The following is a 27,404-nucleotide window of genomic DNA, read 5'->3' as shown; positions in this document are numbered from 1 at the left end:
ACACCAAGAATGTTATGAGATCACTTTCTTACTTCCATTTCACAGTAACAGGCACTGAATGTATCCAAGTGCTGTGAATTCAGATCTGGCGCTCTTTTTAACACCTCTCATCCTTACAAATGTTCATTATTTGCATTTACAAACCACAAATTGAACCACCAACTTTAACACATACCATAAGCTTTAAATCATGTATGGTGTGCAACTTAGTATTTACTTTTAAAATATGGACAAATTATGTTTCCTTTAATGCTCAACTGATTATCTGATTGTCTACACTGTGGAAGTAATCCATTTAGGTCCTTCCAAAAAAAATGCCCCCATTATAGATGTCTAACATATATCATTTTGTAAAATAATCTCAAATGTATTCTGTATATCTATCAACCAAACGACATCCAATGTGCCATGAGACATAACTAGTGTCCTTTTATGCTTCGTCTTTCAATTATTATCTTCATCTTCCCAGGCCCTTAACTTCGGAGATGAACACACACACACACACATGCAAGTGCATAATTTAATTTATAATAATTGCAATAGTGCCACCCAGTGGACATGTGTTTATCTCCTGCACCAGAAAAACTATTTTTACAAACATGCTTCCTAATGAATGATTTTATATTTAAATTTCTGTTGTGTTATGTCAGATGTTAACAGTCAGTTGTTGGAGTCAACTGAAGCCTGAAACGTTGCTTCCAAAAAACAAGACAAAACAAACCCCATAGATTGAAACCTGTTTGTACCCTACAAGCTTTAGCAGCTTGACAGATTTTCATTGTGTGATATAACAAACCAAAACACAATTATATCCAGACATGCTAGAACCCGTTTAGGTCACAGAGTCACTAGACATCTTTGAAATATTGCGTGTTTCACTTCATGGTGTGCAAAATATTTATTGAGATAAGGAAGGTTGTAAAAACATAATGACCCTCACTGGCTTAAGAGACCAAGAAATGCATGCCAAAAGGCTACAGTTCATTACAACAGTAAAAACTTAATGACACATATTTTATAAGCTTCCTGTAGAGATCTTTCCCTTGAGGCCACTGAACTGATTGCACAGGATACACTCCTGTTATTTCTGAGATGAAAGGAAAGAGAATATCTTGCATAACAAATCAAAATATTATTGTTTTAAATGTAACCCCAGTAATGGTGGCCTCGACTTACCCAGTTGGGAAAATTTCACACAGCAGCACAAGCATCTGCTTGAGGCAAATAAGAAAGAGCTCTATCTGCCAGAAAGTGCATTACTTTACAGAAACTTTGCATTTACTCAGTCCAAATAAGTGGAAAAAATATCTCAGCTGTAGCCATCTGCCCAGTTCATTAAGGAGAGCTCAGCTGATGAGATCAACTGTAGAGAGCTAAGGGTTGAATAGAAAAAAATATATATATTATTTAGTCTGATTTCAGCAATGAAATACAGGAGGTCTATTTGCTAAACTGCTCAAATTTGTTCTAAGTTATGCAATGAGCTGCAAGTCTTGTCAGATTTCCACAGCTCAGACACTCCCATTGCTCTTTATCTCTTTGTTAGTCATTCATTTCCTCCGGCTTTTCCTCATGGGGTTTGCAGTGACATAACAAACCACATAACTGTAATATAAACACCTTCACACGCAAACAAGCTCACATGCATATGTGTGTAGTAATGAGTCCCTGTGATCATAGGAAATAGATTAGATGAATTATATACACACACAATATTAATTCACGGTAAATTCATAATTAGTCTTTGTTTATTATTAATCACAATAAAGTGTACAAATTCTGCTTTATTACCAGTCACAGCACACAAACATCAAAAGTAATAATGTTCCTGGTATTTTATTTTGACATTCGTCTAAAATTTTAGAATTGTATTATGTAATATCTACTGAATATATTATTATAGCGTTAGCAAAAAGCACTGTGTGTCACAGCAGCAAGAGCATGTGTGAGGCCAAAACTAATTATAGCTAAATGGCTAATAAACGGCCCAGCTAATAAATGATAATGAAGTTTTTAAATGGTGTTTTCATTTAAACATATTAAGGAGTATCTACACATTATACACTACAATTAGTGTTGGTTGTAAGCACTAATGACTAATGCAAATTTGGATAGTACATCAACTTTTTTAATTTTATCAAATTATATAATTGTTCTGATTTCAGCTTTTGGTTTGATCCATCGTGTCCTTTCTTAGTAAGTAATTCTGTATATGGGATCACCAACATGGAGGATCCCAGTTTTCTTCACGGTGTAGTATTGTCCAAGTATTGGTGCAGTTTTCTGTGCAGGGTCAGTTAGCCGATAACTAGGAACATAAGACAAGATAAAATAAGATAAGATAAAATAAGATTTGATAAAGCGAGAGGACATAAAAATAAAAAAGACAATTAAAAAAATGTTAATTAAATTTAAATATAATTCACGTGTCACATGTTAACCCAAAAATATTTATATATCATGCAAAAAATATATGTTTATATATCATGCACTTATTGTGTATGCATTGTGATTAGAGAGTTTATGTACGTTCTGAGAGTGTCCAGTGGCTCTTTTCTAGAGATGACTCCAGTTTCAGGATCAACAGTGGTAAAAATACACCTGCAAAGTAAATACACATCAGACGTAGTTATCACAAAACACGCTGATAGTATGTTTGAACAGATCAGACATGAACCTTGCATGAAGACACAGCACTTCTGTAAGTCACTCTGAGTAAGGGTGAGCTGATAAATGCTGTAAATGTACTAAATGAAGCTCACAGGACAAAGAACAGCTACAGTGATGAACACAGGAGGGCATTTAACACTTACAAAATGGTCTTTACTCATTCAATCATTTACTCAATAATCTTCAGTAAATGTTTTATCCTGATCAGGGTAACTGCAGCTGAATTGACCATTTTTAAATATTTTGCAATATTTTCCCATGAAAAACAGATTCAACTAAAATACTAAAAAAAAGAAAAGAAAAAGAAAATACTTTTAATCCAAATTTATTGAAACTATGGCATGTTTAATTGGTCAAATGTTCTGTGATAGCAGACAAGAGTGGGATGAGTACCTTCCACAGCCCATAACTCTCTGCAACTCCACTTGGCCAATCTGTACATAGTCCCATGAGTCCTAGACATAAAAACAAATTATTATATCATTGTTCAGTACATGCTTTTCATGAGAGAGAAGGGAAATCATGGAATAAGAAACACAATATTCTCTATTAACGTAATACTGAAAATCTATAACACTAACTATTTTTAACCGTGTTTAAATGAAAGTAACGGCTTCACACCTCGCTGAAAGGCTCACAGTCGCTGGCAACAATGCTGGGCCGAAACTGACAAACAGAGATGCCAGGATCTAGTCTGGTGTTCAAGTTGTTCAGAGAGGCCTCTGACATCAACATGACAGGAGCAGCATCTGGATAAGCCACCTAGGCATCCACAACACAAATAAAGATTACTAGCACAACAGCTCATCAATAAAGAACCTTGAATCAAGAAAATACAAAGGTTTGTGTGGATAAATATTTTTAATGGTTTAAAATACAAAAATAAAATGCTTTTAAAAAGGAAAAAAATATTACTATTTATACCACAATAAACATGAGCAGGTTTCACATTATTAATAGGTTACCTGGTCATTTAGATTCAAAATAACAAGCACAAGTCAGTAACTATCTATGCCATCTCCAAAATATACATTTCTAAATCAAACCTTTTCATCCTTGGGAAAGCCTTTCTCAGACGGTGTTCGGGCTTTTAACTGGGGTTCAAAGTGCACCAAGCGAAAGTTCTTGTCTGCTGCCAGATATCGAGTGAACCAGTTAGAAACCTCATCACCACAGTCTCTGCCTTCGGTATCTGAACTAAACACCCTATAAGCAGGAAGTTCATGGTTCTGTGATTGTTTATCATTAACAGGAAAACACTCACACACTCAAGATTTCGTAATACTTAACACTCATTTATGATCAAAACAACATTTAGTGAATACAGTTTTTGTTGACACTGCTGTTTACTCTTGAACACTGAAAATGTGTAAATTTTTACAGTAAATAAAATGGTTTCACACTTCTAGCTACCTGCATTTAAAGATGGGATTGTTTGGCTGCTGAAGGGGAAACTTGAGCTCCTCCATCTCAGGAGCATTGAGACAAACCTGGCCTCCCTCACAAGTCATAGACACAAGAACCAAGCGAGGCTGTTGTCTCCCTGTCACCATGTGGCCATCTTCTGTAATGACCAGCCAGTAACTGCAAGGAGACATACAGGAGGCCAGATAGTTATGACACAATGCAGCAACAAATTCATAAGATTTTTGATTATTGTGTGTAATATTAAATTTATACAATTTCCCACTTTCAATAAGTCAGCCAGCAATTCTGGAAAATATATTAAAATATCTGTATATGGAGGAATTATTGCTCTCATCATTTGGCTGTGTTGCTTGCTCCATATACAGTGCCCCTCAGAATAACAAGAAGGTTTTGCCTTCTTCTGAAAAATAAATGTGTAAAAAATAAACAATATGTATATATAATTTGAAATAAAAGCAAACAAATTCTCGATATTTAAAAACTTCAATTTCTGGCTACACTTTTTTTAACCCATGTCCTGTTTCTCTGTGGTATAAACATGCACACAGGCAAAATCCCTGGTTGTTTGCTAGACGCATGATTACATTGGCAGCACCCATTGTACTGCAAACACGCATTGTTTTCTGCAGATCAGTGTCTGTGTGTGATGTGTTTATGTATCCACAGCTTTGATCAAATTATATTCTTTATTTATCCACATCTGTGGTCCCAATATGCATAAAACAGCTCTTTTTTTTTTTTTATAAACAAGCAAGTTTACTAGGCCATGTGAGTTTCATGGTGACATTCAGCAAGTGTAACACACTCAGTCATTGTGACGTGACCAAACGGACAGTGACAAAAAGGTCAAAAGCTGGTCATTTACCTTTTTGACAAGACAAACTCATCAAACTTGTGAATTCTGATGATAAGCAAAGAAAACTTTATGCAGTGTTGCGACTCCATATGGAAACGAATAGCAAACAGGCTGTACTTTATACCCAAAGCTGAGGCTTGAGATGTACATTTCCAAATATTTTGCCAAATCTCACGCACTAGCTCTCACTATTTGTGCAGCTTTGTAGAATTACACGCATTATTTATATGTTTATTTATTTCTTTGTAGCTTCCGAAATGTTTCAGCCAAACTGTCTTGAAGGGGGTAATTAATACAACTGACTGGTTGTAAAGTGACCAAAAAATAAGAAATCACGTTGTTTAGTCTCATATGCTCCCGTACCTTCTATACTAATCCTATTTTGTGCTTTGTACTGATCTTCAAGCTTTAGTTACAAACCCGTTAACCTAAAAAATGGGTGGAATGCAACAGTGGGACAATGATAACCAGTTCCATGTGTTTATTTTGTTTCTCCATGTTAATTACTCCCTGCTTTCCCAGGATGACTCGCAGCAGCTCAAAAACACTGGGTTAGAAAGCAGGCAATTCTTCCTGACTAAATAATGCTTCTTGTTTTATTTTTAACAAAGCACTTTAATTAATCGAACAGAATAATTCATACTTATATAAAAGCTTGTGTTGCAAAACTTGCAATGTGCAAAAAAACCAAAACGTATACCTACTCTCAATATGGCGATATTTCCAAAAAATATTTTATTAAATAGTGAAATGACAGCTAAAATGTTTAGGTATAGGAAAACAGCATTTTTATTTATATTTGTCTGTTTTGAACAACTGATCTGAATGAATGCATTTTCATTCACACAGACATCTTTGGCTTTGATTATAGCAGATGCACGACATTTTATTTTATTTTATTTTTATTTTTTTTGCCGTGATAACCTGCAAACTTGTTGCCATAAATCTCACCGATCACGAAGATCTCCGCATTTAAGGCCCATTCTCAGACACTCGGCTGCAGGCACACATACCGCTTTTCCAGACTTCATGGGATGAAGCAACAGCTGAGAAACAACTCCTACTCGAGTTAACTTTTTCTGCCTGCGCGTGTATTTGTAGCCGAGCGCGAGACCGAGCAAAGCCACGGCCGTCCCTGTCAAGCAAAGAGCTACTTTCCTGTTCTGGGCAAATAATTTCACCAGAAAATCCATCTTCAGCTCTCACGGTAAACGACAAACACGAGCAACTCCACAGAAATAGCTTATAAATAGCGCAGTAGTGCGCCAGTTAACCACAGAGCAGCCAATGAGAAGCTTCACACTCTGAGCTCGGCCTACTTTTAAAGGAGCAGGAATTATACTATAGGAAAACTATTTAAAATGACGAAATCACGAGCATGAGTTCTTCTTTTAAACGCCTACCATAGGTTATTACTTTCTATGATCGCTGTACTCGACGCACGTGATTAGAAGAGGGCTATGCCCGTTGTGGTGACGTCTCACGACACGACTTAGCTAAAAATCCGTGGTAATTTTGGAAAAATTTGTTTTGCGTTATTTTTGCGTTCATCTTTGCGATCGTGAAATCCTGGAGAAACTAAATAACATTTTCGAATAATAATTAACTAGAATTTGACCGGTTCATGTGTCTCTTATCGTTACAAAAGAAGAGCCCTTTATCTTCTAGTGTTTACTGTTCTATTTAGTATCGGAGGACTAAGAAAGAAAACCAGTAACCTACAGACCATTTTAAAGAGTGTTTTGTTTGTTTTTTGGAGCCTCTGACTTTTTTTGTGGCACATGGTTAAGTCATAGACAAGCATGTCATAGACAAGCATAAGCCAAATGAGAGAAAATGTAAAATGAATGGCAAATTCATTGTATTATAATCCCTTTAACTAGCTACTTTTCTAAGACACAATCAGTGAAACAATTGTTCATCTCCTTCTTGATCTGTCTCCTGCACCCCCTCATATGAAAGCTAGTATTATATTGAAGCTGGTAATAAAGAAATTAAAAACTAATAGGGTCTAAACCTACATGAAAGAAAGATTTTTGATCAGCTTTCATGGTAACTGGCAAGCTGCCACCGCTGGGCCCCTAAGCAAGGCCCTTAATGCTTATTTGTATAAAATGAGATAAATTGTAAGTCGCTCTGGATAAGGGCATCTGCCAAATGCCAGGCATGTAAACATACGACAGTCTGCTCTAGAATTTTCTACCTAGTAAATCAATGCTAAAGCAATCCTCAAATGATTAGGATACTTATCTTTACCAAACTTTAGGACTCTCACTATTTTTTAGTGAGATGAAGGTAAAATTCAGTGGGTAGGAAATTCTAGAGGAGGGAAAAAAGGCTGGCAGTTAACCTGGTAGAAGGGCTTATCATTCTAAATAGTTTGATTTAAATCTTTTCATATATATATTAATATTATAAATGTATAAATACAATACAGATGTGGTTGGAAGCTAATGGGAAATCTGAATAAATCTAAATAGCAAAAAGCAAGGTAGTCATTTTTTTGTCAGATTTTTTGTTTTAGTTGCTTGGCAGATAAACAAAAGCCACAACTGAGGTGTACATCATGTTCTGCCCCCAGTGACCTACCGGTCAGAGCTATTTTTACTTTTTCCATGATTGTGAATATCTATAGCCATGATAAGGAATATTGCAACAGATGCTGCCACCATGGGGAGGCGATACAGGCATTTGTTGCAGTGGCACTCCTTCTGCCTTCTGTTGCACTGTCATGCAGACCTAATAGCTCAAGGCAAAGTCTCGAGCACGAAGCGCTTTCTCCTTGGCAGCATCTAAGGATGGCACACTTGCCCGTATAGGCCAAACATAGCCTGATCAGCAAGCTGTCTATGAGTCAGAGGGGAATACACAAGATACTGTGACCAGATCAGTACTGAGAAAAGCAGAGTCTTAATGCAGAGCAGCTGTATTTTTTTTATAACCATCAGTCTAAAAAAAAACCCCAAAAATGTCAGATTTGCATTTTAGTCATTGTGATACAGTACATGGATTAAAAAGTAGAGTGCTTTTCATATTTTTATCATTTTGAGATGTAGACAGGGCATGGGATGTGTTATTAAATGGGATGTGTGTGATTTGTGTAATTGGTGTTGCTGAGGCTAACCTTGTGCTACTCATCATCACTACAACAGACAGAACAGAATGTTTGTAGACATTAATCATCTTGCATCATCTTCAATTCTTGTACCTCATGCCATGCAACTCTTATAAGGTTAATATACTGTAACTGTCTTCAAAGGGAGCGACTATTCTTGTCCGGGGCTGGACAGAGCCAGGCAAAGAACAGAAGTCATGTTGGCATGCCATCTGGATCATTGGATATGTTGTAGGTGTTTCATTTTCATGGTCCTGGTCCAGGGTTATGCAGTATTAAAAGGGATTCTACACTTCTACACAGTTTTTTTTTAAATCTACAGTACATTTAATCTACAGTACATAAAATGTTCTTTATTTAATTAAAGTCATACAAATTGACCCATTTTAAACAGAATATTGGTGCAAAGTTGAATATAGCACATTGTGCAGCATAGAATTTTCAAATGAAGGTGATTAAAATGATGACATCATACAGACATAAAACTAGTGATCACAAAACAGTAAGAATTTGACCGATACAATATGTGATAATTAATTTGTAATAAAATTTGAGGTTTGAGGAGAGATTCGAGGAGATAAGGTATGTTATTGGTATTGTCTTAATAAAGCACTGTTGAAATAATGTATTGCACCATGTCAAGGAGTATAATGTAATTATGAAGTAGCAAGAAGTCCACTATTACCTTCTTTAAAGTTTATGTGGTCTCAGGAGGAGACAATTTCATTTCACATACACGTGACACATGTAAGAGGTACTGTGTCCTTAAGACACGATAATTTCCAACCTACTCTGGCTTTCCTTTTTATACTTTAAACTTCAAAGGGTGTACTTCAGCATCTGTACTTGAATGCATGCATGTAGAGCAGAAACATACAGTTGCAGTGTTTTTATGAGCTTCTATCTATCACCTGTCATCACCTGTGCTACACATCTACACAGAGCTGCGTCTCTTGGAGAGCAGTCTGAAGGGGGAGATGCTTCTCACATCAGTGGACACAGTGCTAATGGCTGAGCAGCGCTGGGAGCTACAAACACAGCCTGTGGAGTCTGGCTCAAAGAAGTTACCCTGCTCCATGAGCGCATCACTGAAGGACAGGTCCTGCGGAAGCATCACCATCTTCTCCCGGCTCTTATACCATAAGCAGGAGCAGACAGTCTGGAAGTGGAGTACCTCGGCATAGACACTCTTTAGTCCTTGCCTCTTAGAATCCTGCTCCTCGGTCTGCAAGGTTTGGAGGTTGGTGTGGCGAGAAGGCGGCTGGACTTTCTGCTTGTCTTTGGAGAGCAGAGCTCGTTGTTCTGCATCCCTCCTCTCATCTTCTGCATTCATGGTCATAAAACGCAGCACCACCAGGTTGAGGAAGGCACCAATCACTGTCAGGCCCATCAAAATGTAGACAAAGCTAAAGGCCACGTAATGGGGGTCATTGTGGAGTGCATTGTCCTTCTGCAGGGCCACATAATCCCCAAAACCGATGGTTGTCAGAGTGATGAAGCAGTAGTAGAAGGCATGGAAGTAGCTCCAGCCCTCATAATGTGAGAAGGCACCTGCCCCAATGCAAAGGGTGCCAACACAAGAGAAGAAGCCGATAGTCACCATGTTGGCCATGGAGACTTCTGGCCGTCGCAGACCCACACACTTCTTGGCTTTGTGCAGCAGGAATCGGACAAAGGTATTAATGCGTTCACCCAGACTCTGGAACATCACCAGAGTGAGTGGAATGCCCAGAAGTGCGTATCCCATGCAGAAAGCTTTGCCTGCATCTGTGCTGGGGGCAGCATGGCCGTAACCTGACAGAGAAAAACCATCAAAGTAATTCTCATTCATTTTCACATCAAAGGCAATGTATGATGTGGCCATCAGAAGCCAGAGAAAACTAAATTTAATTACATTTAATTCTTTTCAATGTAATTATTTATTTAAGCTGACATTTTATGTACACGTTAACCAAAAATATATCATTGTTTTAGGATGACAAAAATGAAGATTATAATGTGATTAAAAAATACTGAATCAGGGATTAAATTATTTCATTTAGCATTTGACAACAAATGTGACTGAAAACAGAATATAGAAATCTGGTGTCCCAGACAATTAAGCAGAAAAAGATAAGCAAACAATTTTCACTACAGAGTGGTACACTTCCAATCATTTTTGTGAAGGTATTAACAATTTCTTGGCTAAAATTGCCCAGGGTTTCAAAGGATAACTTGCATTACTGAAAATACAAAGAAAAATTGAAATAATAATACAGCTGCAGTAAATGCTGATTGTTGAAGGCTGAATGAATGATGGATTACCTATTTTCATTTTATACATAAGTCTCAGAGAAGTGGTAGTTTTAAAATATTCTTTTAGGAAACCAGGCTAGAATTGGTCTACCACATTCCCAGCACTTACCACAATACATATACTTTAGTTTTTCATCATGGAAGAAGTACACATCTAGTAAGGGGCCTTAAAATGGTAACAAAACAACACAGCAATTTAGCCAGATGTTGCTGTTAATCATCAAGTTTGGAATTGAAGGTGAATGGGATAAACAGTCTACTTAATGTTTTAAGTGTTTATGTCTGACCTGTGGTATTAGGCTAGTGTGTACCCCTGGCATATATCTACTCACTTTGTTTGAGCACTGAGTAAATATTAGTACAATCATCCATTACACTTAGCTTTCTCAATATTATTATAGTGATGCTATAAGTTTTCCAGAGTGGAACAGAGCAAACCATTTGATTTAAGATATGTGGCTGATCTGTGTACTTTCTTCAGTGTTCCATGGTCACTGTCTAAGCCTGAAAGACCTTAGAGCAAACATTTGTAATGCAAACAAGGTTTAGCGACGGAATAAATCATAATCGCTGCAAACTACCTTACTTGGGTTTATGATGACAGCATGAATTAAAGAGTTATGTAAAGCACATTTAATACACACCACTAATGTTTCCATTCTACGTTCTAAATGTTATGTCTGATAGTTAAAATAAATATTGTACAGAATTCAATTAAAAGAATTATAGAGTGGTTGTTAATAAATGTTAAGAATGATGTATACTTAAATATTGCTTGCTGCTTGCTTGCTGTTACTAAACTGTTATTATTATTTCTGTTCGATTTCAATCATTTTGGTGACAGTTGAAGTTTCTAAAATAACCCATTGAAATATTTTTTTAGGTATTTAGCCTGATTAGTGAGCACCATTTTTTTTACCTTTACAAGAAGATAAGGATAATGAATGATGAAGGTAAAAACCAGATAACTTTAATATTGTTCCTTTTCTATTTTATGATCATTATTTTATTTATATTTTATAGTCAGTAATCATAGAGGATGGATGTCCTCTTTGGAGTAATGGATGCATATTTTGCCAACAATCGTGATATGCACCACATATTAAAATGTTAAAATATTCTGAGATTTCTAACAGTTTTTTTGTTTATTATATTTAGAGATGATACTGCTGGCAGGTTTTAAACGTCAACATTTTGATCATTATTTACACACGGATCGCACGGTATGGAGGAGTATAACGATGCAACCATACTTAATAAACGTTGAATATATGCCAGTATTTTTTTTATTATTATTTATATATTTTATTTTTAAAATGTTATTATTTTTTGCCATATACTCATGCATATAAAAATATATGTGTGTTTTTTGTGTGCGTATATGAAAGCAATACTATTAAAGGTCAGTGTATCTAAACACATTGGTTGAAAGAGAGAGACCCTCACCTATGGTCGTTATCACAGTGATGGCGAAGTAAAAAGAGCCGGCGAACTTCCACTGCACCCCGGCTTTGTGTGGTTTCAGAAGCAAGACCACTTTCTCAATCTGCTCGAAGTCGTTCCTGGACAGATTGTACCTGCTCATCAGTTGAAACTTGCGATAGTCCAGCTTTCTACGCTGGCTTTTTTCCTGCTTCGACTCCAGCGCGTCGAAGACTCCCGCTCCAATTAGCAAATAGGACAGGGTGCAAATAATTAAAGCGAGCGTGCGCACGTTCTGCCTCTTCATCATCTTAAGTTAACTAATCAAGTATCCTTCCGTCTTTAGAGCTAGATCCGGTTCGTGAGAAGAACTTTGGTGATTCATGTCTTTGCGGAGCCCCTCATGGCTTCACCGGTGGGATGATCCTTAAGCGGACCTGAGAGAGAGCAGGATGGAAACTGGGAGCTGTTCCTTCAGCACCACCCCCAAGCAACGGGAGGAGAGAGACCTTATTTGGTCACTGGTCATTTAGGTTAAATTGGGTAACTGCCTATAATGAAAGCACTAGGAGCTTCAGGTACACTGTGTGCCTGTAGTGCAGGTGGGCTGATGTCACTGTAGGTTCACCACTAGGCTTTTCTGCAGCCATATGTTTTTAATGTTAATGATTGCTTTATAGCCTGGTACTAGGAGCAAGTAGTTTTAACCACCACCAAGAAATTGGAACAAGCGGGAACGATGAAGAGCCAACTATATTTTGGTCATATTAAAAGGCAAATTTTATTATATAAGCATGGAATACATTAAAATGTTTTCATTTGCTCAGATGTTTTTTTTTTTTTTTCTTAACTAAAGACCATATTTACCATTTGGTAGATGGAACCAGTTTTTCTCATCTTCTTGTCTTTCCAGATTTTGAGAAACTAACACTGAGTCAGGCAATGAAAAAATCTCAAACATTTATAGATCACTTTAGTCAGGCAATAAGGAAGCTATAAAAGAACTTACCAGCTGGCACTGATGGTCTACAAGTTTGACCAGCTCAGCCTGTGTTCTAGCACCCGGTAGCTTTTCGGCCCAAGCTGGATTTTTCAGCTAAATTGTAACTTTTCTTATCACAAATAAGAACATAAATAACTATATAGGAAATTAAATATCAAGTGGCAGGGATTTTTTTTAAAGGCCTCTGGAACTTTACTTCCATGTAACTCTCTTCAATGCAGTTGCAATTGTTGGTCCAGCATATATTTAAACATGATATGGTTTCCAGGCATTTTAAGTTGTCTAGCAACACAATTAGCAATGTGGTCAGCGAGTAAATATCCCCTCAAACAATCCACCTTTTAACTGCACTGCTCAGTCCCTCAGCTTACAGTGGAACAAGAGGAGCTAATAAATTAGTCACTGATTTACCACAGACAAAACTCTTTTTTTGAAAGGGTTTTTAAAACAGCCATCGATTTAAAAAACAAACAAAAACAAACCCACATTGGATTGTGTTCATTATAGTTTCTTTAAAAAATATAGCATTCACTGGAATTGTGGTTCCTTTTATTTTATTATATAAACCATACTTGGCCCACATCAAGCATCAAACATTAGACATTGACGTGGTAATAATGTGTATTAAGGCTTGTGTGAATGGCATGTTGAACTCAAATTAAAACCTAGACCATTATGGCATTCCAGGATTTTAAAAATTAGATACAGTTCAAATAATTAAAAAATCTCACATAGAAATATATGCTCAACAACTTGGTGTCTTATGATTCATTATTAAACTTTATCAAAATCAAAATGTAGTGTAAAGAAGAAAAAAATGGCAAACCAAGTCCTTTCCATTCCAACAATATATATAGCCAAGATTGAATGCATTTGGTCTCTTTAGCAGCCAGTCTAATCTTACAGGGTGATGTTTTTCCTTATACATCTCTGACAATCAGCACTATTTTACAAAAGACTACAACTACAAGAAAAAGGATGGAAATTTTTAAATTAGTGTGTTTTAAAAAGCTATGGCACAGTTAGCATAAATATGATCTTGGCTGAATGTCTCTTGCCTAATGTAATCTAAACCCCATAAACAATGGTGTTTAACAGTTGGTAAGTATATTGTGAGATGCATTTCAGTAGGTTGGAGCTCCGAACTTGGATGTGGGCTGGGGAGAAACTAAGACTTCCTGTAACCACAATCACAAGAATCTTAATCCCAAATTGCTCCACTTCATAACACCTTATACAAGCATAGGAATCTTTAAAAATACAAATCCTGTCCAATAAACCTACCATGATTAAATAACAGTGAGAAAGGCTAAATAACAGTTACTTGGACACCAAATGGAAAGTGAGACCACCGGTGAGCTAGCCAGATGTTTTGTTTTGGTTGAGGTTATTCAGAGATGATATCAGTCCCTACAAGGCTTCAAACTCATCTATTCTCTGCTTGGTGTTGCCCATGCGGATCTGACGCAGAGTCTTGTACTTGTCTCTCCCAGCACGCATGTTCTCCATGTGCAGAATGTCATTCTGGGTCTTCTTGGTGTCATCCCGTGCATCTGCCAGCTCAGAGCTCAGGGCCTGCACAATATTGGTCCATGGTTAATTACCAGATAAACTGGGTTAGCCCAAGATCTTGTAAAACAGTTTGGCAAAACGAAGGTCACACATGTGTGACACCACTGAACACTTGTACCTGCTTATTAATAGAATTTTCCAAGCAGGCTCAGTTACAGTAGTGCAATTCATAAACTCATGTAGACCCAGGTCAGGAATGTCACTTAATGTTTACATCAAACATAAGTCTATGACTGTGGACTGGTTGATGGTGCCAGACAAGCTATCTTAAGTCTTATGTCAAAACTTTAGACAGATGGGCTACAGTGAACTACATCAGGTTCCTCTCCTGTCAGTCAAAAACCAAAATCTACAGTGGCCACAAACTCACAGAAACTGGACAGTTGAAGAAAAACACTGGCTAATTTTTTTCCAGTCTCAGGAGATAAGCATATTCTTAAATAGTCAATCCAGCCAATATGACACTAACAACCTTGCTATGATCAAAGTTACTTGGGTCACAGTTTGCACAAATTCCAATAATGCAGAAATGAGCAGGTGTACAGTTCTTCTGAGTGTATATAACATATCTTACCATAAGCTGTCTCTGCACACGCTCATTTTTCTCAGCTTCAGTGAGACGGTCCTCCTCATTGCGGTTGTTACGAATGCCTTCAACCTGGAATTCGGCGCTGTAGCTTCTCATGTTCTCATCGTGGTCGTCATGCTCAGCCTCCTCCACCTGGACGTCCTCTGCAATAACCAAGGGTGGTGGTGGTACTGGAGCAGCCATCATCAAGTGAAGCTCCTCACGAGTCTTCACCAGGTCATCTTGTGCCTCTCTAGCCTAAGCACCACATGGGAATAAGATTCACACTGCAGATAAGTCGAGGCAAACCGACTAAATTTAAAACTCAATATTTCACAATTAAAAATTTCAAATATCATTACCACACAATTATTTAACAGAAAAATGTATTTTTAACAGCTAAAGATGTATGCTATTATAAAGGTGTTAATCACCCTGTTCTGCCATTGGTTAGCCTCTTGCTCCTTGGCTTTCTTAGCCTCCTCCAGCAAGGAAATTTTTGCAGTGTACTCAGCAAGTTCTGCAGCCTTTAGGGACAGAATGAACATAAAGTCATGTTACATCAAATTAAACTAAGTGAAGCAGATAAATCAGATCATAAAGCAGTTTTGATGGAAGTCAAAAAGACTGATGCTCGTCTGAAGTTTAGGCTAGCACCATACATGGTTATCTGGTCTGTCTATCTGTGTGGGGGAACAACTAATCATTCTATGTGGAGCACTATAAGAAAAAGGTTTCCCCATTCAGAATGTGTCAAGCAGAAAGCCTATAAAAAGTTGGTACCATCCAAATAACCATTAAAAAGCTTTTTATTGTAAAAGTGTACCAGCTGTTTTTATTAATCTACACACTGACACTTTTTAGTATGATCACTTGGTGCTCACCAACTGCTCCTGGTTCTTCATCTGGTCTTCAGCTTGTCTGGCCAGCTCTTCTTTAGCCAGCAGAGCCGCCTGTCTCTCAGACTCCAGACGAGCAGCTTCTTGCTCTACCTTTCGCCTCTCCTCTTCCAGTCGCACGGCCCTGTCCAGCTGCATCTGCAGGTCTGTGCAATGTGCAAAATCCATCAACAGGGGGCAGCAGCTCATTTATAATGGACTAGTAGACAACGTCTATCATTAGACATGCTGCCATTTTCTGCAAAAGGGTGTGTAAATGAATCCTGTACCTTTCTCTGCTTTCTTGGCCTTTTCCTCAAACTGAGAAAGCCTCAACATCATTTCCCGCTTCTCTCTCTCCATCTGCTCCTTTTCTCTCTCAATATTTTCCCTCTTTTTCTTCTCACTTTCAAGCAGGGCTCTAAAAAATTGTATTGTAAAATAAATATCCTAAATAACTATTAGCACATGAAAACATAACAATTTCATAACACAATGAGATCAGCAAAGACATTCATTAGTAGAACATATACAAAGAATTGTAGAACACCAATAATATTGTTCCATACACAAAACCAGCATAGCGAAATGCATTCCCTACATTCCACATTCAGTGGTAGTTCCAGTGCTGTTACACTCAGTTATTGCACTCTATTACTGGTCTACAGTGTTATATACATATAAACAATCAGACCTCTCCATCTGCTTCTGGTGTTTCTCCTCTCTTGCCTGTGCCTTCATCTGCTGCACCTCGATGGTGTCAGGCTTCCTGCGCTGCATGTACAGCTCATGGTTCCCCATGCACAGCAGCAAGATGCGCTTGTTGATGCGCAGACGAGGAGCATAGAACACAAAGTCCTAAAAGAACAAGAACAAGGGGAAGCTTAGCATGTCAGTGATTTATATGCACTCCAAAGGTCATGCTATCTGTAGGTTCCTGTAATATCCAGGAGCTTGTGTTGGGAAACTGTAGCCTAATTGCTTTTCTAGGCTCTTAGCCATTTTGGACACTAATTTCATTATTAATCATGGACTGAGTTAGTTATATGCTGGGATTATATAAATGTAAAAGAATATCTCCAAGGCAGGCTAATATAGGAGTGACCAGTCAGGATTCTATGACATATGACACCACAGCCTACTAGCATATAAACAAATACATTTGTATTGACAACAAGTAAAGGCGTGGCTTTCCTTATGACAATTCAATGAGTCATATTTCTATATATAAACCATGAATGTAAAATTACATCACCTAAGGTGTGTTTGGGGTATCTTTAACCCCTGAAAATCTTTTCATAATCTAATCATTAGGCATATTATTATTCAGTATTCAACTACGAATTATTTAGCAATATACAGTGAAACTAAAAGCAAAAGGTGCACAAGAGTGAAGAATGTAAGCCTGAACTCAACAATGTGTTACATTTATGAAAGTGCATATGAATTATAATGATGCAATAAAAATGAAGCGACATAACACTTACTGGGGCCTTTTTGTCAATTGGTTTGATGACAAATTTCTTGTCATTGAATGATATGTTCCTGATTTCACTCCATGGGAATCCGATTTTCGGTGTCAATCTATGCAACAATAGTAGAGGTGTGAGGTTATTCTCAAGCTTCATCATAGGTGTATTGAAAACATCAAACTTTAAGTGCAATGAACTCTTAATAACAAGAGTCATGCGGTCATGTTTACCTGCAGCACAGACCCAGGGAGTTTGAGTTACTCCAGGGGTCACTGACTGAACAGACAATAACTGCTGTCACACTGGCCATAATACCTGATTTATACTAAAATCCTTATGCCAAGTGCTTCTGATGACCAGCAGGTCAATGGTTTTGCTGACTGAATAATTTCACATGATAAAATAAAATCAAATGCTTACTTGTCATCCTTCTCATAGATGTTAAGTCCAAGAGCATCCACACCAAGCCATAGCTCTGTTCCTTTCTTGTTCTTGATGTCAAAGTAGTTGACTCCATACATCTCCAAATCTTGTGCAATTTTTAAGTACTCCAGCATAGCATCTTCCCTAGAGAGCAAACATTGAAATTTATGAATTGTTTTGTTTTGGGTGTTTTTTTGTTTTGGTTTGCTTTTTTTGTGGGTTGAGTATATTTACACTTAAGAAAACCACATGACTCACTTTAAAATGCCACTGTGCTCCTCATGCCAAACCTGGATCCTATCTTCCCACTGATCTTTGGAGAGTTTGTGCTGCTCAAGCACTCTGTAGAGACATAATTATAAAGCTGGATTTTTAAAATGAACCAGCAAGTCATAAACACATCTAACGGTAAATACTTTTTTATTTGATATTGATTACTGAGTTTAAATATAGGACCGGAAATATCTAAAAGGATAACAAAATAAGTTTAGGATAAATTCTCATCCAATGCAAGAGTAGGTTTCATTGGTACCATTAATATAAACTGAAAAAATGATATTTTATTTATATATGAGCTTAATATTAAATGCTAGGAATTTAGCCTAGTTTAGGTCAGGCTGCCCCTGACTGACCTTTGGGGTAGCAGGCGCTCTGTTGTAAGGTAGCCAGATTTGTGGGTCTCCTTGGAGTAATCTCCATACTTGGCCTGCACAGAGTAGGAAGCCAGAAGCACAGCTGTCTCTGGAGGGCAGTAGACATTGTCACTCAAGATGTCATCCTTCACCTGAAGGAAGAATAGCTTGCGTGTGATGTCCTGGATCAACTCATTGTCCACATCCTCAGGGAAGTACTTAGCCCGGAACATAAACTGTAGTGGGGTCTCTCGCTTCACATCCTGAGATAACACCTGAGGCAACACAAAAGAGACATAGCATAAATGTGGTATAAGCTGGTGAAAGACTTTGTGGTCTATAGCAGTTTATATGTGCATATAATGGGGCACATATTAGAGGCATATTAAACTATTCTACTTTCAATTTAATAACAAAAGAATAAACCAGACAAATATTTGCATCTGTGCTTGTACTTGAAGAGCCGGTTTCCTGGGTACACAGAGACCACAATGTATTTTCAATGGACACTTACCATTGACATTGTAATTTAGTCAAAGACTAGGCTTAATCTGTGTCTGGGAAAGCAGCCAGGATAGCTGACTAGTCAAGCCACGTGATCATGTAACCAGAGATGTGAATAGATGTTGTAGGCTCAGGGTTTGTTTAGCATTTTTAAGTTTTCCCTTTAGATCCGTGTCAAGCTACATATGCAGCAAAGTGACAGTGTGATATACATACTCTTGGAACATCGAACACAGGTATAAGTAAATATACCTTTTTCTCCAGTTTCAGCCAAGTAAGATATCCTTTGGTGTCCATATACTGCAGGCCAAAATACCACACCTCACGTAGGCCCACTGTCTTGACGACCTGAGGCAGAGAAACATTTTACACTCACTGTTTATGACTGACATTATAATGTTCGCATAAAAATGAGCTCAGGTATCAATATCCTAGTCAGTTTGGCACGTCATGAAAAATGACTACAGCACTAGTCACACTGGCACCAGGTATAATGGGTGGGGCTCTTGTTGAAGGGTTGGTTATTGCAAAATATCTGCATGGATGTTCTCCTCTACATTTCTATGTAGGACAGAGTAATCAATACCTTCCAGTTAACACATCATCAACATTATTAACAGTAAAACTACCCTTGCCCTTCTTCACAGCTTCATCTTATCAGTTGCTGGAGTCCCCCACCTAAAGGCCCTATATCATGTGACACGTTATGCCATAAAGTAGACGTTGCCAGGAGTTACCGGACAATATTTGCACAAATCATTTACTCTCTATGACTGCCCCATGGCACATATAATGTAGCCACTGACAATATGTAACTATGTATTCCCTGTACTTATTCAGACTACAGGCTTACATTCTGTCTAATCTGCACTTTCACTTGAGAGGCTGTTCAACTGTTCAACAGTCATTAAAATACTGAAACATATCCTCAGTAGAATGGAATTTACAGTGTAGTGTTTGAGAATGGTTACTATCAGATCTGTGGCCATTCCACACATGCCTTTCGGTTAATGTCAGTTTGCTCACAAATATCTGCATCTGTATTTAGGCCACAGGACCAGTGAATCTCACCTGCTCAAAGAGCTGTTTCCCTGTGGTGACAGACTGGATGGCAAATTCCAGCTCGGCGTCCATTGTAGTGACGCGGACATTGACCTAAGCAAGAGCAAACACATTAGAAGGGTCCTAACTGAGTGAAGTGACACAGAGAGTACTCTCTGTGTCAACCAGCTGAAAGGAATGCCACTACACCAAGACATGTTTAGATAAATTATGTCAATTACATGAGATGACATGGAGCCAGTTGGTCTAGATTCACAACAGTTACACAAACATTCAATGGAAATACTTTCATACAGGAAATTTCGTGTTTCTAGGAAAAGCAGGGCTTACAGTAAAATTACCTACAAATTGTGTGTTATGATCCTAACACTGACGCTGAGTCATGTAATGTGCATGTATAAAATTCAACATAGAAACTCTCTTTTCTTGGTAAGGAGTTTCATGGTAATACGCTCTTCGTTGTCTTTTTCACTTTGCCTGCCTTTACAGTGGTAATGACTGAAAGAGCTGACACTCTAACTTGTGTTGCACAAGGGTTCAAAGGGGTCTGTCTTTACAGCACTGAAGTAAGTTCATAAAGAAGTTGTGTAACCTGTAACCTTGGCAATGCCTCTGAACCTCTGTCAAGGTTCACTGGGCTGCTATAAATGAGTATAATTCTTCTTTAAAAGTTGTGGGTGATCATACGCATATATGTTTTAAATAGGTAATATAATAGACATTTGTCCTGAACCCTGAACCATGTTAAATGATGTGCATTGATTGGTTGTTATTATTGTACTATACATACATACATACATACATACATACATACTATACATACATGCACACACACACTTGTGTGTGTATATATATATATATATATATATATATATATATATATATATATATATATATATATATGTATGTGCCTTTTGTGTTGAAAAAAGCATAGTCAACCATGGAATGTTATATCGTATATTGAAAAGCATATCCTCACTGCTGGATTTGCTCGTTACTTGTAACATGAAAGTCCTCTGAGTGCCACTGGTTAATCAGCATCTCCCTGGGCAACAGTAAACTATTTATCAGAGCTGTAAATTTTTTTATCTGGCTACAAGACTGGCCCATTCCAGGATAGGGGTCAGTCCAAGCACTATATGGTGGATTTCTAATTCTCCTGGAGCTTTGATTACCCCAGCACCACCACCACCGCAAGGCACAAGTCACTATGTACACACTACTCCACTCAAATCATTTCCACAGTGTTTGCTACTAACACTGGGACTTTTGTTCCTGTTCATGATTGTGCTTTGGGTGATAGGGTATCTTTGGAATCTGAAACCTCCCCAGTTCAGCAGTATTGCCTCTGAAAAAAATACAGAGGAACTAGGCCTATAAGAGCATTCATTTACTTTTTTTTTCTGATCAAGCATTATCCAAATGACCAACATATAGCTAAAGCATAATAAGAAATGAAGGGTAATGTGACACCATATCCAAACACTGTGGCCCAGGCAGTCTGCTTAGCTAATGTTTTACTCTACAGTATTCATCATTCTTGAATATGGTTTCAGCGTCTATTTAATCTGGAAAACTATGTAAGGTGTGTTAAATATATACTCCAGCTGTTAGTGTCTACTTTGGACTTCAAAATGCTACTCCTTATGCAGTATGACTAACTTTTTTAGTATGACTTTAACATGTCTGAATTGCCCACAAGGAAATGGTTATAAAGTAGCCATTTATCACACTAAATATCTAGAAGTCACTGACAACCATGTCACTTAAAAAGACATTTTCTCATTTTAAAGTGGGAACTATAACTTCACTCAGTGCTCCGTGTTTCGTTTTTGAATTCAGTGGAATGTTTAAATGACAACCACCAAAAAACCAGTCAGCCAGGCCGGCCATGTATGACGCATTTTTGTGTGGCTAAGTGTCAAACGTGAAAACTTTTCACACGACAATCTTCTCAGTTATTCTATACAATCACAAAGCATTCAAATCCCGTCACTTATATAGATTCTAGTGTGATCAGAAAATGAAATATATGTTGGGGTCCTTAATAGAAGTAAGTAGTCATGACTGTGCATTTCATGTATGCCGACACCTAGGGTTAATCAGAAACTTCCGCATAACTCAATCATTTGACACTTTTCAATGTAGCGTATACTTACAGCTCGTCTACTCTTTATAAATAAGTAAAGACAATTTGATTCGGCGTGGTACATAACTTTATGAACTAATTCATTTGTTCTTATTGTAACGTGTAAATAAAGTTGCCTATAATATTTATTTGTACTTATTACTGACGCCAGGTAATGTCCTAACTGTTTTATCTTGATCTTTAAAAAGTAATACACATAAGGAGGTTGATGAAAAGACAGTCACTTACTGGTTTCGGCATTATCGGTCCTGTTGTGTGTTTCTGCTTTCAGGAAAAAATAAAGGTTGAGTTCACACAGAACCGGCTTTAGCTGTTTTTGCTTGAGCGTGCGCGCGCGCGGAGCGGAGTGACTGAGCTCGGGAGGCGAGGAGCGCTCGGGTTGAGGTTCATTTCTGACTCATTGTCAATAGATGGTGTCAGAGCCTCGCCCCGATAATGGCTACGATAAAGCCTGAGCGCCTTTCAAGTTAAAGAGTGCCAAGGCTCCACTTTAACACACAATTAGCGAGTTCTGGAGCACCTTGAGAAACCCGACCTTTGTTCCCTGACGGAGAGAAGAGCGTATTGACCGACCTCCCGCAAGCAAACCGCATTAAAAAGGCTTCATATGTGCTGTGACGGTACTGGGCCAATGGGCGGAGACCGACAGGTGCACAGACCCAGCAAGTCCTGAGCGAGTGGCTAGGCTAGTTCCTGCTAAAGGATTTCTACAAAAACATGACAGAACGCACACAGTGATAGGACAACATACAAATGTTTATTCCGTGTACGGTCACAAAAGTGCTATTAAGATCCATTTTACATGAACAGTTGTTTTTTTTTTCTCTACCATGGGTGTGTATCTTGTCAAACCGTGTCCACGTGAATCCACCCTTAATGACTGTACATACACATTGGGCGTGGTAGTATCGTACCAGTTTTTATAAGTATCGCAGGTCACCGTGAGGTATGCGCTTTTCCCTCAGTATATACCTTCTCGAGACACCTGTTCTACATCTGACTGATGAGTCGCAGTAAAGGCATTTGATTGACATTGATACCACTTGATTTCACCGTTGCAATTTGGCCTCAAGACAAGACGTGACTGCTATGATTGTGGACAATGCAACAAAGTAAAGTGCAGGCGCTATACATTTCATAGATCACAAACTCATCAAAGCTGCATTTTATATAGAAACTATATATACGATTACAGACTTCTTAGAAGCTCTTGTTATTTTGTAGATACAGGTACTCTTTTTTGCTTCAAAATACATCAGTAGAAAAATAACCCACTTATTTATGGATGTTACAAAACATTACATATCACACATATGTCTCTCTGACATTTAAAGTCTCCAACAGTTGTTGACTACCACAGTGCGACAGGCCGTTGTTAGATTCTTCAGATTCAGTCTCTGATACAGTCCCCTGTTGTGGTGTAGATGACGCAGCCAATACATCACTCCTCTCTCCACCCCAGCAAATGCTATGTTTTACTGAGCAGGAATTTGATGGTTCTGCAGGGAATGTGGACTGACTGCTTGTGTGCCTTGACATACACCTGGCAGCATCAACAGTCAATGGGCTGCAGAGTGAAAGCACAGTTTGAGCATTGTCTAGAATTGCCTGCTCATACGATGGAGGATTACTCAAAATCCTGCTGTCCACTTGCTGGAACACTTCCTCACTAGATAAACGTCTAGGCTTTTGTGACACGAAGAAGGTCCTGTCTAAAGGCAGCACTTCAGGGAGAGTCTGGCTGTGGCGTAAGGCCTTCTGAGCTCGCTTGCTAATGCCACCCCGAGAAAAGCAAACCTTAGTCCGAGAATTTGGGGCTTTCATTGATTGGGAGCGTTTCTTGCTTTCACCAAGCACAGTTGCCTTTGAACGGCTAGGGAAAGACAGTTTCCGTTGGACGGCCTGTCTGTGACTGGGGGATGAATTTATAGAAGAGTTAGTTTGGATGGAGTTCTCCGAGGCACTGGAGAAGGTGCTTTCCAGAGAACTTGAGGAGCAGCATGAGCAGTCTTTACATGTATACTGGAAATATTCACCTGGAGGTGAAACACAGATGTTCTTAGGCATAAGAGACAACCGTTCGTCAGCCCCTGTCAAAACACGTTCATCTGAGATCTGTTTTGTCAATATATGTCCATAAAAGTCCATCTCTGTGTGGCTCCTGCTTAGGGCAGGCTGGTTTCGAGCACTTTTGTTGAATACAATTGTTGGCTCAGAGCACCTGCGAATAAAAGGTTTACTCGTGTGTTTCCTCTCAGTATCAGGGGAGGAGGACACTTGAAAGCAATCCAGAGATTTCTCTTCCGAATCAGAATGGAAGGCGTGCATTTCTGTGTAGCTTCCTTTATACCCATCCACATCAGTGTCATAGGCAGAATCATGATGGAGTGAGGTCAGTGAATCTATCAGAGGAAACAAAGTGCAGTTATATAAATTTGAAAATTCTTTTAAAATTTTAATCTTATGTGAAGGATTTCAGATGGATTTTTTTTATTTGTTTGTTTTTAAGTGTATTACCATTTTTATCACTGAGTTCTTCCTCTTCTGGGTCCCCAAGAAGTGTCAATGCATCCGTTCCAAATATTTCACAACAGTTTTCAATGAGGAACTCAGTCAGTTTTGTCACCTAAATGGAAGCATGGTTGGTTAGAACTCACATTAAAAACACACATTGCTTGATCTTACTAATATATAGTATGTGAGTGTATATAATACCATACTCACATTTTTTATCAGTTCAATGTCAGTCTGGAGCAAGTTGGGTGAAATGCAAACAGCTAGACTGGAGGAATTCATCTTGTTTCTATCTGTATTGGCACATATGTGGTACAGCAAAACAATTAGGTGTTTCAGGAGGATGATATTTGGTTCTGGAAGTGTGTTAATCACCCTGAAAGGAAATAAACACAGGGATAAGATTAAATTATGTTTGTTATATGTTACCTCATTTGTTTTCTAAACTTAAATGAAAGTTATGTCATTTATGCAATTCAAAGTCATACTCACAATTGGAGCTCAGTGCACCTTTCATGTAAATCATTCTTTTGCATTGCTGTCATCCAGGCCTGGTATTGATCCGCCATTAGCAAACTGCCAGGCAGGTGCCTCAAGTAATCCTGCCATTCATTCAATCAGATTCAAGGTATTAACATACTTGGATATTACCACATATACTTCAACACAACATAGGTAGAACTGGTAGATACAATTTAAGTCAATAAGTGTTACCTTGAGGAGATCAGCTAGTAAGATCACAGGCTTAGTTTTCAGATCAACTTCCACTCCATTGTTGAGTTGCTCCTTGATTTCTTTCAGAGCCTTAGCATTACCAGCTTTCCTGAAAACCCCTTCTGTGTATGGGCCCTTTCTGCACAGTGCTAACAGAATATCCTGAAGACAGGAAAAAAGAGCATGGAGGTTACAACTTTGACTTTGCAAGTTTGTAATACAAACTATACAAAAAAAAAACAACTCCAATTTTATATTGCATTGTATGATCAATTTGAGACATACCATAATGGGTTCTGGGGGATAGCCATTTTTTTCACAAACATCTGACAAATCTTGTCCAAAAAGTGCCTTGCTTTGAAGCTGAGTAGCACAACCAGGATCCATCTGTCTTCTTTTTACCCGCTGAAAAACGTTCCTCCAGCGCTTTCGGCTGATATTGTCTGTCAATTCGAATAAACAAATACAAACTTTATCTAATGATTTGAAAATGAACTTCAAATGCAATTAGATCCAAATGAATAAACATTTACTGTGGTATTATGTTATCACTTACAGCAAATCAGTTTGGTAAATGGTAAACACGGTGACAGTTTACAAATAAAAGAAAAACAAGTGAAGAGAAATTTTCAGAACTTACCAGTGTGGGAGGAGGTCACCAACTTGTTATCATTTGGTTGCTTAAGTTGGGGGAGTTCCATATTGTTATGACCCTGAAAGCAAACGAGGGATCAGTTAAAGAAATGTACCAACAGTCTCAGCTCTTCCCTGTACTATAAATGGAAGTTATTAGATTGAAATGAGGTTTTAGACATGTTTTAAAGACTTTCTCAGCAATCTTGACTAAAAATGATCAAAGGTAAACATCACTGCAGGTGATAGAGAAGGGCTGTGATTCCAGGGTGCATACCATTTGCAATTTTGTGAATACGATTTCATCTTTAAAGGTGTTTAGAAGAATAATTAAGCAAGGTTCTTCACTTTTATTTATGGGTGCCCTAAAAAGTGCTGTATGTGTAAGATGTGGAGTCCAAAATACTTACATCTGAGGCTGACATGATGAGTAGATCCATGTTCTCAGACTGAGATTTTGTCTAAAACAAAAGTTCAAATGTTTATCTTGTCAGTGAAATAATACAGAGCAAAGCAAAGCAAACATGCAATAATCAAATTCCCTGATGGCATTAGGAGACAGTAAGGATGTGGAATGGATGGCTTACCACAACGTGGCCACTCAACACCTTCATCAGTGCGCTATGGTGTGATGTCTACAAAATACTCTTTAGTCTGTCAGTTTATCTGGGAAATCAAAATGAATAATATGTTTAAATCATCAGCATATACTGTCGGGATTAAATCCAAAACATGTTTGATTCTATATTATCTAGACTTAAAGCACTGCAGAATTGAATCAAGAATAGGTTGTGAGTATATGCCCATGTATGTTTATGTAATGTGTAAAGGAAGGCACATTACCCATTTAAAACAGTATGAATTACACTACATACAGTACTTATATATATAATCATACAGCTAGAATGTACTGTAATGAAAAAAGTACTGCTCTTAATCACAAACAAATATCATCCCCAATATAATTCACTACAAAGTACCTGCAATACCAAACTATTTTAGCAACTCAAAAACAATTCAACAAAAACAATGATACCTTTGTCATATTATAGGTTTCAATAAATATGAATATTTTTTCTTACCTCTTGAAAGCATCCAGTCTCTACTCCAATTCAGAAGCAGTGAACGCAGTTGTATTGACACAAGGACAACATGACACCAACGCACGACTGAGAGAGAATAACTTAGAGAGACCCACAGCACGCTACAAAACTAAAGTGGGTGGGCTGAAAGGGAAATTCTGATGTGCAATGGAGACAGGAAGCAGCATCACGGACTCCCACTACCAACACCCCCTTTAGCTATGTAGGGCAATAACAAATACGCTGGTGGGTGGAAAGTGTCACCTGCATCACCATAACATCAGAGTAGATAACACATGCTTGAAATAGAGCAGTGGTATACACCAAGTTCAGTTCATGGGTAGGTCTGTGGCTAGCTCAAAGGGCCAATTTTATTAAAAAATAAAGAGAAAGTCTAAAAAGATAAGTAGAC

The 27,404-nt window shown here is 38.0% G+C and overlaps 4 protein-coding genes across 4 annotated transcripts; all 4 read right to left on the bottom strand.

Moving 5' to 3' along the window:
- Positions 1–1,730: 1,730 nt before the first annotated feature.
- Positions 1,731–6,273, bottom strand: marc1 (mitochondrial amidoxime reducing component 1). The gene is made up of 7 exons (XM_058398992.1): positions 5,906–6,273; positions 4,084–4,254; positions 3,717–3,876; positions 3,292–3,432; positions 3,064–3,125; positions 2,530–2,601; positions 1,731–2,308 (listed from the first exon to the last, which is right to left on the bottom strand). The coding sequence occupies exons 1-7, from the start codon at positions 6,145–6,147 to the stop codon at positions 2,194–2,196; spliced, it is 963 nt and encodes a 320-aa protein (XP_058254975.1). The 5' UTR covers positions 6,148–6,273; the 3' UTR covers positions 1,731–2,193.
- Positions 6,274–7,589: 1,316 nt separating this feature from the next.
- Positions 7,590–12,101, bottom strand: kcnk3b (potassium channel, subfamily K, member 3b). Its single transcript, XM_058398993.1, has 2 exons — positions 11,811–12,101; positions 7,590–9,863 (listed from the first exon to the last, which is right to left on the bottom strand). The coding sequence occupies exons 1-2, from the start codon at positions 12,094–12,096 to the stop codon at positions 9,004–9,006; spliced, it is 1,146 nt and encodes a 381-aa protein (XP_058254976.1). The 5' UTR covers positions 12,097–12,101; the 3' UTR covers positions 7,590–9,003.
- Positions 12,102–13,321: 1,220 nt separating this feature from the next.
- Positions 13,322–22,629, bottom strand: ezra (ezrin a). Its single transcript, XM_058398984.1, has 13 exons — positions 22,278–22,629; positions 19,910–19,993; positions 19,091–19,186; positions 18,335–18,609; positions 17,961–18,044; positions 17,700–17,846; positions 17,295–17,391; positions 16,502–16,665; positions 16,098–16,228; positions 15,814–15,974; positions 15,364–15,456; positions 14,936–15,187; positions 13,322–14,364 (listed from the first exon to the last, which is right to left on the bottom strand). Exons 1-13 carry the CDS (start codon positions 22,287–22,289, stop codon positions 14,200–14,202), a joined length of 1,761 nt encoding a protein of 586 aa, XP_058254967.1. The 5' UTR covers positions 22,290–22,629; the 3' UTR covers positions 13,322–14,199.
- Positions 22,630–22,784: 155 nt separating this feature from the next.
- On the bottom strand, positions 22,785–27,141 carry tagapa (T cell activation RhoGTPase activating protein a). The gene is made up of 10 exons (XM_058398983.1): positions 26,993–27,141; positions 26,498–26,576; positions 26,321–26,371; positions 25,918–25,990; positions 25,563–25,720; positions 25,278–25,439; positions 25,056–25,165; positions 24,774–24,939; positions 24,567–24,675; positions 22,785–24,451 (listed from the first exon to the last, which is right to left on the bottom strand). The coding sequence occupies exons 2-10, from the start codon at positions 26,522–26,524 to the stop codon at positions 23,355–23,357; spliced, it is 1,953 nt and encodes a 650-aa protein (XP_058254966.1). The 5' UTR covers positions 26,525–26,576; positions 26,993–27,141; the 3' UTR covers positions 22,785–23,354.
- Between the last annotated feature and the right edge of the window lie 263 nt (positions 27,142–27,404).

The sequence above is a fragment of the Hemibagrus wyckioides genome, linkage group LG09 (genome assembly GCF_019097595.1).
Source record: "Hemibagrus wyckioides isolate EC202008001 linkage group LG09, SWU_Hwy_1.0, whole genome shotgun sequence".
In the NCBI taxonomy this organism is placed as follows: domain Eukaryota; kingdom Metazoa; phylum Chordata; class Actinopteri; order Siluriformes; family Bagridae; genus Hemibagrus; species Hemibagrus wyckioides.
Note: the sequence above shows the minus strand (reverse complement) of the source record. Positions and strands in the feature narration are given on the sequence as shown.

Coding starts and splice junctions, on each gene's coding strand:
- marc1 (XM_058398992.1), bottom strand. CDS start 6,147: ATGGATTTTCTGGTGAAATTATTTGCCCAGAACAGGAAAGTAGCTCTT. Junction 4,255..5,905: donor TGCGGAGATCTTCGTGATCG/GTGAGATTTATG, acceptor GTCTCCTTGCAG/TTACTGGCTGGTCATTACAG. Junction 3,433..3,716: donor GCTTTCCCAAGGATGAAAAG/GTTTGATTTAGA, acceptor GTGGATGCCTAG/GTGGCTTATCCAGATGCTGC.
- kcnk3b (XM_058398993.1), bottom strand. CDS start 12,096: ATGATGAAGAGGCAGAACGTGCGCACGCTCGCTTTAATTATTTGCACC. Junction 9,864..11,810: donor CACTGTGATAACGACCATAG/GTGAGGGTCTCT, acceptor TTTCTCTGTCAG/GTTACGGCCATGCTGCCCCC.
- ezra (XM_058398984.1), bottom strand. Junction 18,610..19,090: donor GGCTGAAACTGGAGAAAAAG/GTATATTTACTT, acceptor GTGTTGCCTCAG/GTGTTATCTCAGGATGTGAA. Junction 16,666..17,294: donor CAATTGACAAAAAGGCCCCA/GTAAGTGTTATG, acceptor TTGTTCTTTTAG/GACTTTGTGTTCTATGCTCC.
- tagapa (XM_058398983.1), bottom strand. CDS start 26,524: ATGAAGGTGTTGAGTGGCCACGTTGTG. Junction 25,721..25,917: donor GGTGACCTCCTCCCACACTG/GTAAGTTCTGAA, acceptor TCGAATTGACAG/ACAATATCAGCCGAAAGCGC. Junction 25,440..25,562: donor ATCCCCCAGAACCCATTATG/GTATGTCTCAAA, acceptor TCCTGTCTTCAG/GATATTCTGTTAGCACTGTG.